Here is an 11,816-nt window from a genome sequence, read left to right as displayed (position 1 = left end):
AGGGTTATCATCAAAATAAAGCAAGGTGTAGAGGCTAGCTTGCTTGAAATTAGAGGATGGGGCTACGAACAGCAACTATGGAGGCCCTACTGAACTGCCTTCTTCTCCGTATCATTATAATAAGGGGGAGGCAAGAAAGAAATATTACAGATTGAGAAAACCTGAGAGACATAATGGTTAGATTAGGATAACCATTGATGAATACCGTATTGATAACTTCTGGCTATATGGTACCAGATATAGATCTAAGGTACGTTATCAGGTAGACATCTGTTCATGAGAGGGATGGGTTAGAGGAATCACAAAGCTTTGAACTTGAACACCTTAAGTTGTACACAGAATGTCAAGCGGTTATGAAGGCTCTCAGGAGTGTCAAAAAGCAACGTCCGCGACCGGAAAAAAGTTTGAATAAAAGCACAACATAATCCTTACTGACAAAGTATATCCATTTAAGCACATACCTAGGCAAGTTATAGGAATATTTGATGGACATGCGACATGCGCTAATAAGGCAGGAATTAGCTCTGAATCGTAACAAGCTTCCCTAGCGCTAGTCAAAGATATCTGCATTCAATGCGACTGTATTATAAAGACTTAAGTTGCAGAGTGTTTAGCAGAGAACACGAAAAAGTCAACCATATCCTGTATGACTATAAGGCACTATTCAAAATTAAAACAATAATCATTATCCAAAAGAACTTTAATTCTTTAGCTAATAAATATGGAAAAAGCTTTATCATTATCTATGTATAATTTTACTTGCAAGTAAAATCCCAACCTGCATTTTATTTATTCATTAGATTATTCTAATTAGCCTTTTTCTCGATAGCACATTCATGCAATTTGAAAATTTCTTGTCACCCAAATATTTCTTACAGAAAGCTGTTAAGGATTTAGAAGCCTTGTAGTTTACTGTCACCACCTGTGGAAATTATTACTTGAATTGTTAATACTTCTATTTACAGATAGATGTCGGGAAACTCCAAAATATTTTCCAAATTTACTAGAATAGACAAATGACAGTTAGACACTTGGGCGGTCAATCTGTCAAAACAATTATTATTGTTTTTTGTTTTGAAATTATAAAATACTAGCTCAACTGATTTAATTTTATATTTGCTAGAATTATATAATATTGGAAGATGAAACCTGCTCTCGTAGCCGACGAAATGTTCCCAGAGGGTGCTGGACCGTACATGGATTTAGAAGAGGTGAGGTGAACTTAAGTTTTATTATAATTATAATAGACATAACCTAACAAAACACTTTTTAGGCTGGAGGTTCTTCTGGTTTGTTAATGGATCTAACTGCTAACGAAAAAGCAGTTCATGCCGATTTCTTTAATGGTCAGTACTCCTGCTTTTAATTCTAGTAGTTTAATAGATTACAAATTAATCACATGCACAGAAAAATTAATTAAAACAAAAAACAATGTGTTTTTTGTGTGAATGTCATTTCTGTTTCTGAAAACATTCAGTAACATCATATGGATATAGCTGTGCACTGTATATGAATTTGAGTGTTGCACCAACGAATATAGACGCCTATGCATCTATATTTGTTGGTTGGACTTTACCTTGGGCTGAAGAAAGTTTTCAAACTATTTGTTTAAATTTTATAGAATTACTGTAGTTACTATTGTAATGGGAATTAAAACACAGGGTTTGAATTTATTTACTGATTTATTTTTAAACTGAATGGTATTACAAACTCCTTCTATTAAGTAACCTCTTACCAAACATGAAACTGATATTTATAGTAAAAAGATTATTTTCAGAAGCATCTAGGGAATGGAGGTCTGACCTTCCAGACTGTTGGACAGCATTCTGTAGTCATGTTAGGGCAGGACTGTCCGATCAGAAATTTCTAGCATCTTTTCTAATACCCGAAAGTGACACAAGTTCAATACAAAGACAATTAGCACATTGAACACCACATGAATCATATAAGATTCACGCTTACTTTACTTACAAGGCTGTGTAAGTCGCAATTGCTTCACATTGAGTGTTATACTGTGGGAACTACCGCTCAATGTTGGTGTTAGTTTGTGCCACAATGATAAGTATACAGGAGTTTGAAGTTAATGGTACCTCAACAAGTATTACTGATTAGTGTGGCCCTACAAGTAATAAAACATACTTGATATTTCCCAACACTTTGGTTATTAATTTTTGCTCTTTTGCAAAAATATAGAGACTAGGTATTGTTGTAAATAAAAGGTAATACACACATTAGTTTTACAAACTGATTTTTCTTTAACAATACAAGAAACTAATCATACTTTACTAATCCCTACAGTTTCAATGGTATTGCTTCTTATTTGGTGACAGTATATTTCAGGCATTCGCCTGTTCTATACACAGCAACTTTCTGGTATTGATGATTGTAACAAAAATATACTTATCTACTGAGTATCAAAGAACCCTATACAGAATTCTTGAAAGTAACTAAAGGCTTTGTGGAATGACCTGTTAAAAACGTCTCATTTTTTAAGTGAAGCTTCTATACTGGCGACACATTCTCTACAGTAAAATGCTCAGGCGAGTGTCATGGAACTAGCGCCACAGGATGGCGTCGTCAGTTGTCATGGGTAGCATTATAGAATAGCAGTTCTTGACATTGATTCACTACTTTCGATCAATTCGTTTCTAGTCACATATATACTTACTCTAAGCAGGTTTAAATTAAAAACTGCATGAAAAAATAACTAACAAAATATAAATATTAAATGAGAAGTAAAAAATTACAGGAATATCTGTCACTAAAAGATTTGATTCGTAACATTTGTCAAAATTTAATAAACGTCATCTGATTAATAACACATTGAATCATCTGTTTAAATTTGTATAATTCTCGTCAGAAATATTTTTGTCAGAGATTCAAGACTATGTCATCTCTATTTTGGGCTGTCATAAACATTGGTGATCTTTGACTCCAAACAAGGTTCTATCTTGGATCAAAATTAACATGTACAGTTTGTCATGTGAAAAGTGACTGATCATCTTCGCGTTAATAGAAAAGAAGGTTTCATAAGAGAATAGAATAGGCTTGTAAATTCCAAATGTGGTGTTGCTGCGTCAAAAATGTTTGCATGTGATGTGAATATTACGAAAACAATGTATATTAAATATTACTATTTTAGATAATATTTACGCAAAGGTTATGGTTGATTTTAAATTTAAACTTTTAAAATACAAAAAGAATAGAAAGTTAAGACTTTGCTACAAACTGAGATCCGAGCTGTACATGTCTTCAATTAGAATCACTGTTTGCCACATTGTTACTTCAATGTTCCATGAAAACTTTGAGCAACCACTTCAATTGGGCAACATCCAAGATTTCATGGATCGTTAACTGGTCCAGAGTGATATTCAGTAACAAATCGAAATTTAATGTTTGCGTCAGAAACTTTAGCATCCGCTTCAATTGGGCAAGATCGAAGATTTAATGGATCGTTGATAACTGGTTCACAGTCTTATTTAGTGACAAATCGAAATTTAATGTTTGCGTTGGAGACTTTCGAAAATGGGTTATCAGAAGTCAAAATGAAGCATTCCATAAAGATTGACTCAAAAGAACTGGGTCTAGGATGATATTATGAGGTGGTGAATTAAAGTAATAAGAAATTTTAAAAAATAGTCTTGTACCAAGTGCTTACGATCTCTACCAGGACTTGAATTTTATATTCCAACAGGACGGTGTTACATGTCATACAGCTAAAACTAACTAACCAAAGGTTTTGAGACAATAACATTAAAGTTCTCCCGTGGCCTTCGAACAGTCCAGATCTTAATTTTATTGAGACCTTGTGGCATAAGATGAAACAGAAATTGCATCATGATCCCCAGAGAACCGTCGCCGATTTGAAGAGTAAATTAGGTGAATTATGGGATAGTTTGGACTCTGACTTGTGTAAATCCTTAGTATGAACAATTTCAGACAGAATTGCCACAGTAGTAAAGGTGCGTGACAATGTAACCCCATATTAAAATAGTAATTCTACAATTGTCCAAACATTTATTTGTCACGATGTTATGCAACAAGTTCGTTTATTTTACTGCAATTCAAATATTAATTTGTTGATCTCGTTCTTTGGTTTAATAAGCAAAGTTGTGAAGTTGAATGTTTTCAATAAGTTCGCTTGTCCGAACATTTATTTGTAACTGTCAGATAGAAAAATGATGTAATGTGGTAATAAAAATGAAACTTTTACATTTGTTTCAGATTTTGAAGATCTTTATGACGACGAAGATCTACAATAGGCACCTTAGTATAGAAATTGGTTCAAAAATAATAAGTCATTTGCCAAATTCTTTTTTTTTATTTAACGGAACATTTTACAATTTGTAATTACCAAGTACTGTCAAAGTCTGTACCAAAAGTTATGTTTGTAGTAAATCACAGTTTAAAAGATGTAATTTTGTAAAAATTTTAGTTGTACTACATTTTGTTGTTATAGTTAATGTATATTAAATAAAAAGCTAATCTAAAAATGGCATCTATTTGTCATTTATCCTATAATATATGCAACAGCCTGGATATAATACAGGCAACATAAAGAGTGAAACAGCATTTCAAGTTAAAATAGTTGACATGCTGTCTCACACTATTTAACAAATCAGGAGCTAAATTGAAGTAACAATTTATTTTAAAAAAATCTTAACTGTTATGTTGATCAGTTATAAAAAATAGGTATTCAATTGTGGTGTTCTAAGTCAGCTCCTGAGTCTGGTTATAAAACTGGACGATTCATTTAACTTTAAATTAACAAATTGGTTGTGCAGAAAATGTTTACATTAGAGTGGTGTGAATGTTATTTAGAAGAATCGGTTAAATATGTGAATGTGTATGCCAAAATACATTTATTCGAAATACTTACGTAGTATCTCAACTGTGAAAAGTAACTAAGATGTAGCTAATAAATTTGACTATTGTCTTAAAAACTGTATTAAATATATTACGTTTATTAATTTGGTAATGTATTTACTTCATTTCAGTTCATCACTTACCAATTGGAAATAAAATATAATTTCATAAAAATTTTAAATTAAATTATATAAAGAGGATCAAAAAAATGGGAGGATCAGTCATTGAAAGAACTCTGCAAACTCTTTTTAATAAATGTTTGCATGAAGGTAGCATTCGACAGAAGTAATTCTGACAGTAAATAAGTATTTCCTTTTGAAATATGTGAACTGCGAACAAGCTATTTACATGAAGTGTTGAATTTTAATTAATACATCTATGGTATTGAGGCCACGAATTTTCACTTTCTTGTGTCTAAAGGAAATAAGAAATTTAGATGACATGGATTTATATGTGCACTGAATCAAAAAACAAATATCTGACGAAAACAGCGATCAGATCGATAGCACAACACAAAATGGACAAGAAGTGTCTTGTATTGACTACTAAAGGTCATTAAAATCTACACTGCATACATGTATCTGATATGAGATTTCAAACAACATCCACACCTTTTGTATACACATAAAAATTCTTAACCTAAGATTACAGTAACAATAAAAATTTGAAAATCAAACATGAATTTATAAGACTCAAATAACCTATATTATACCATATTTAACAAAAACTGTTTTAATTCAAACATATATACAAAAATAATTACAAATACTTTTTGTTACATGCTTTTTTTCAAATATTTACAGTTCCACAAGGTGGAAAAATATAAAAAAAATTAATAAATCATAGAGTATTTCAACAACAATGTTGATGATAGTCGCACCTTTCCTACAATAAATTTATTTGTTGCTATGTATTTAAAATGTTTTTTTAAATTATTTTCTTGTAGAAATGTTAACCTATGATTTTAATTTAGCTAATTTTATTAAATAAGGCTGATTTACACAGTATGACCCTGTTGTATCCACCAATACATTTTCTGAATCATAAGATTTACATTAATACATTTTTGGGTAACTGAAGTAAGGTTTCTGTTGGAATGGAATCGAATTGAATCAAATAAAATCGAATTCAGTCAAATTGAATCGAATGGGATCAAATTGAATCCAAGAATTGAAGAAAGTTGTGCTTATACTCCTCGGTCACTCCCGGAGTACTACAATCTCGTCTTTTGAAACCTTTTTTCAAATTTAATTAAGCTACTACACAATTATCAGTAACAACCCAAAAACATCAAAATATTCATTTCCATTATAATAAAATTGTCGAATAATATTTTCTAAACAATAAAACTGAATAATTTCTTGAGCGACTGAACTAAAATACCAGTTCATAGTTCTTGATGAGATTCAGATACCTTAACATGGATGGGCGCCATTTTTTTTAAATACTTTTAAATGGAATTAGGAATTTTTAATTTTCATTCCCGTAGGAGTCGTTGAAAAGAACCTGAAACGCACTTTCAAATTATATATTAATTGCAAACCCAATAATCCCATTTATTGCGCTGAGCCAGTCAGCAATCTTACACTTGTGACCAAGAAACGCATAAGCGCCCAATACTCCACAAGGAGGGATGGAACTAAAGAGAGCGAGAATCCCATTTATATTCGCCCATCCGCCATTGTTAATGATATTCCACACCAAAAACTATGAACAGCCGTTACTAACTTTATTTAACCGTTACTAACTTTATTTATTAATGACATTTTATTGATAGAATAATTATGCAGGTGTCGTTGAAAACAATATGCAACGATATTCAAGATGGCCGGCGACGAAGATCTAAAGTCAATCGATGACTTTATAGTCTTATATAATATTGACCACAGTTTCTCCTTAACCCAAATAATAGAAAAAAGGATTGCTCGGATTCAAGAATTCATGTTGTTTGTTGACCTATAGATCAATGGAAAGTGCGAATATTAATATAGAATTAATGAAAGCCGCCAAAGTAGTATACAATCAACCCATAACAAAAATAAAAAAAAAAACTAGGATACAACAAGGTTTGTAACATCAAAGCGATTGAAGCAAGGATGTTATTTGCCCTCCACTTTATCTGATATACCTCGAAAGCGTTTTAAAAAGATGGAAACAAAAATGTAGAACAATGGTAATAACACTCTCCAATACTATGAAATATACGATCAACTTTGCAGATGATCAAGTAATATTGGCCCAAGATTAAGGTGATCTAAACTATATGGCCCGAAAATTAATTGAAGAGTACGATATATGGAGTGTAAATTATAACTAAATCTGCAACTGGCAGCAGTTGACCTAATGGTAGAGGAATGTAATCATATATTAAAAATCCTTTTTACAATGACTTCGGTTAATAGATTTTGAGGAAGCTACCTAAGAATAAAAGTGAACTTACATTCCAAATTGTAAACGGTATAATGGTAAGTAATCAGCAAGTACAGATATCCGAGGATGCTGTGACTATTGCATACTCTTAACTAAAGCGTATTATGGATTCTATCAGCTCAATAACTGATATTTTGGAATCTGAGTACACAAATACGATAAACACTAATATATACTCATGTTTTTGACATCTGTATATGAACTTATTAAAGTGTGTCCACTTAATTACTTAATTGGAATATTTCCCGATCAGTTGAAAACAACTTGCATATAGTCAGGCTTCAAAAAAAAAAATGTATTAACATCTTTAGAAGAAGATAACTTGATATAAGGTATATTAAAAAACTGTAGTTTTACACAAAGGCGCTCGGCTGTTATTTTTAATGATTCAGTGAGTGAAACGTCATAAAAATTAGGTTTTAAAATCAGGTTCCTTAGTTCTACCCAAAAGTTCTTTTTTATTTTCTTTTGTTATTTTATTACTTCACAATAGTCCGTGTAAATTATCAACAAGAGCCCTATGACTTATGAAAAATATTGCCAACAATAGCAATATTTTTTATTTCGTCAAAAAACAAAATTGGTCATACAAGAAAAATATTTTATTAAATGATAGAAGTATATAAGTGTCGATGACATCAATCTATTTCATTCTACAAACAAATTGCATGCGATGTTCGTACTGGCCCAGTGAGAAGGTCGTTCTGTTCACACCGAACGGCCAAAAAAGGCAAAAGTGAATGTAAAAGAAACACCATCAAGTCTGTAAATTTGAATTAACGAAATAAGAAAATTCATGAGTGTCTTTTATTCCAGATTGTTTAAATTCTATTTACAAAATATTTAACATAATAAACATTTATTCATTCTACAATTTTCTTTAAAATTTATTGTAGGTGTGCGAGATTTGGTCAAAGGTAGTAAAGTATTATTCCTAAATATAGGAGTCAAATAAAAAATGGTGTATAGTGTCACTTTTCCATATAAACTATAAGGCTAAAGTAAATTTTTAATAATAGGATTTTGGTCCACTACAAAAACCCCGAATTCTTATCTACACCATTTTAAGCACTTGATTTTATCACTTGGAAATATTTATTACTTTTATTTATATACAATTTAGCTTGTGATCTAGAAACTTTTAAGCTCAAAAAAGGCTAAAAACTTTGATAAAAGCTAACCAAAGTAAAAATTGATAATGTTTTCAAAAGTTTTCTGGGATTTTTAACTTCTTTTTGCCTTAGATGTAATTTTCGTTAATATTGTTCTGAAGCTATTTTCTTGTGGCATTTTAAAGTAATTACTATTTAAATGGGAATAAGCCATAATTAAAGGTTAAAGTAAGTTTAGTGACGTTTCAAATTCCACTTCGGAAATTGTTCTCAAAATAACGATTTCCGAAGTGGAAATTGAAACGTCAATAAACCTACTTTAACCTCTAATTGTGGCTTATTCCCATTTAAATAGTAAGTAATTTTCCTTCAATAAAATGATATCTTTTTAAATACATATTAAATTAATGACATACTTGTTTGGCTAAAAAAGTTTAATATACAGTCTTTTGCATCATAAGCAATGAAGAAGCTAAAAATAGGTAAAGCTCAGGACAGAATGAAATTAAGTCTGAAAGAATGAAATATCTAGACGAAGATGGATTGGATCACTGATATAATAGTACCAAAACTTAAAAAGAAGTTCCAAAAAATGGCTCAATTTATATAGATAAATTCCATCTGTCCGTTAAATCTTTACTAGGACGATGGAAAGAGATCTGTAGTACCCAAGATCTGATTTTTATTCTGGGAGGAAAAAATATAGAAATTATTAAAGCTCTATACAAACACAACAGCCATAAAGTAAGAACACAGGCAACAGTCTTAGTGTTCGAGGCAAACATAGGAATAAAACAAGGATGTGTACTTAATCCACAACTGTTCTCATTAAAATTATAGAATAGATGATGTAAAGAAATGTAAGAAAAAATACAAAACTTAGCTAGTAATATTACCTTACAAGAATTACTATTCGCTGACGATATGAAAATTACCAGAGAAGGAAAAGAAATTAGAACAGGTCAGCAGCTATAACAATTTTTTAAGAAAATAAAATTATTGACGAAGAAATAACCAGAAAATTGGGAAAGAAAAAACTATTCAATACATTAAGAATAAGATCAACGTTCTTTAAAAGGAAAGTAAAATCCCAAGTATATCGGAAAGTAGTGAGGCTCTCAATAGTTTTGGAGTAAGTCCTGGGTCCTGCCAAACAACAACAAAAGAAAAATAACATCTACCGAAATGAGATTTTTACGAAAGATTAAACGGATCACAAGAAAAGACAGTATATGAAAAACCATGATAGCAAATTTGGAAGTGGCACCAATAGAAAACAATTGTAAGTAAGAGCCAACAGGATGGCTCGTTCATATACACAGAAGGAATGACGAAGAACTAACAAAAAACAACCGCGATGGGGATTAAAAACATGATGGAATGGGCAAATTTGACAAGAGGCAGAAAAACGAGGAATACTATCGAACGAGATCAGACATTTGGCACAAGACAGAATACATACTATAAATATAGTAAATTAGAAATGTATTATAATTTTGAAAGTACAGTAAAACCTCGATATAACGGACCTCTATTTAACGGACTTCGGATATAACGGACAAAAAATCCGGTCAAATGTAAAAAAAAAAAAAATAAAAACATACTATTAATATTACATGTTTAACCCGTCCCACACCACTGTATTTTACAAAAAATTTCAATAAAATTTAGCATAAAGGTCCCCACACACCAAGAAGGAAGTCTCTGCATGTTTGCAGTAAGGTAAAGCCGTACACTCCATACCGACATACACAAGTAATTTTGCTTTCAGTTTAGAAGTACGGTTAAAGTGACATGACGTCAAAAAACGATCTTTTATTAATGGCAGTAGCGTGTGTGGAAGAAAAAAAAATTGTTTAATTTACTAATGTTTGTATTTTGAGAACGTTAATGTTTATATCTGAATACAGTGTACATACATATTTAAAAAAAAGTGTTTTGATTTATTTTAAATATATTTTTATATAATGGACTTTCGGATTTAACGGATAGTCCCCCCCCCCAAGTAGTCCGTTATATCGAGGTTTTACTGTATATAAATACATAATAAAAATGTTGATTAATGTAAAAAAGACTTCCAGAGGAAAATCAAAAAGTGAGTCATGCCAGGTGTCCACAAAATGTTGAAGGTCATCGAAAGTACAGCAAGATTCAAGTTGTATGGTGAAACTCGTCATCAACAACGCGCAATTAAAAATGAAGCGTAAGATATCAAAACACACCTGCATCGTGCCAAGTCTCGTCAAACATGCACAAAACATTGAAGCCCACCGCCAGTATCGAAAGAATAATAGCGTTGAAGAAAGAGCAATCACATACTATCAATATTTTTCTGACGGTTATGAAATTTTAAACGTCGTCCTAAAAACACTGACAATACCATCTTGAGGCTCTCAGAAAACAAAAGGATTTATTTAATTTGTAATTTCCGAAAGATTTGTGAACTGGAAGTAGAAACTTCAAAACAAATAGTTTTCATTATAATTGTCCTATAATCCCAAGAAAAATGTAAAAATTTCACAAGAAAATATTTTTAGAACAATCTAAATTTTAGGTTTAGTGACATTACCTTATACAATAATAATACTGTTGATCATACATTGCGAGTTATACACTAAATTTACAATGTTACTATTAGATTTGAGCCTAGATAATATACCTAAAATGTATTTAAAAACAAAACCAGGAGATCCAAAAATATCAACAGTCCCAAATTAAACTTCATCATAGGCCACAAAATGTAAAATGGCATAAAAATATCAATTCTATTATGCATAACGTAGATATTTTTGCGGTCATAATAAAATTTCGGATAAATTGAACCAAAAACAAACCAGACTATGATATATTCTATTATATACTATAAAGGCCTAAAAAACAACTGATTTGTTAATAAAAAAATTCTTATTAGCAACATAATTGCCCAAAAGTAAATAGATCACAATATGCCGTTTATATATATATTTTTGAAATATATGATTAGGGCCGTTAAACATTACCCTGACACAATTAAGTACTCAGTCTTTAAATATGAGAAATTTAGGTATATCGCTAACGCAAATAAATACTTTTTGTGAACAACTAAAGATCAGGTAATACATAAATACTTTTTGTGAACAACTAAAGATCAGGTAATACAAATTTAATATTAGATCCTTTAATCTAATTTTTGCACAGTAAATGGTTAAATGAGATCGACCCACTAGTTAAATGATAATGATGTTCCGTTAAGTCTCGGAGGGATTACAACGTCCTGATGGAGCTAAGTGGAGAGAAGCCATGATGGATGGAATCCAATATTTCTGTGACAACAATGAATGAGATGTGAGAGAAAATAGTAGTGTAATTGATAATAAGTGTTTAAAGTGTAATATCGAAAATAAAGTTACATATCGTGCAAGACTAGTC

At 31.0% G+C, this 11,816-nt stretch overlaps 1 protein-coding gene across 1 annotated transcript; it reads left to right on the top strand.

Annotated features, from left to right (window-relative positions):
- Positions 1-1,029: 1,029 nt before the first annotated feature.
- On the top strand, positions 1,030-4,496 carry LOC140441779 (COP9 signalosome complex subunit 9). Its single transcript, XM_072532695.1, has 3 exons — positions 1,030-1,211; positions 1,274-1,346; positions 4,225-4,496. Exons 1-3 carry the CDS (start codon positions 1,143-1,145, stop codon positions 4,260-4,262), a joined length of 180 nt encoding a protein of 59 aa, XP_072388796.1. The 5' UTR covers positions 1,030-1,142; the 3' UTR covers positions 4,263-4,496.
- Positions 4,497-11,816: the final 7,320 nt, after the last annotated feature.

This window comes from Diabrotica undecimpunctata, chromosome 5 (assembly GCF_040954645.1).
Source record: "Diabrotica undecimpunctata isolate CICGRU chromosome 5, icDiaUnde3, whole genome shotgun sequence".
Classification (NCBI taxonomy): domain Eukaryota; kingdom Metazoa; phylum Arthropoda; class Insecta; order Coleoptera; family Chrysomelidae; genus Diabrotica; species Diabrotica undecimpunctata.
The sequence above is the reverse complement of the archived record's forward strand: the minus strand, read 5'-3'. Positions and strand labels throughout refer to the sequence as shown.

Bases quoted from the DNA above. Each gene is read 5' to 3' on its own strand.
- LOC140441779 (XM_072532695.1), top strand. From the start codon at position 1,143: ATGAAACCTGCTCTCGTAGCCGACGAAATGTTCCCAGAGGGTGCTGGA. The intron at 1,212-1,273 runs GTGAGGTGAACT...AACACTTTTTAG, and splicing joins CGTACATGGATTTAGAAGAG to GCTGGAGGTTCTTCTGGTTT. The intron at 1,347-4,224 runs GTCAGTACTCCT...CATTTGTTTCAG, and splicing joins TCATGCCGATTTCTTTAATG to ATTTTGAAGATCTTTATGAC.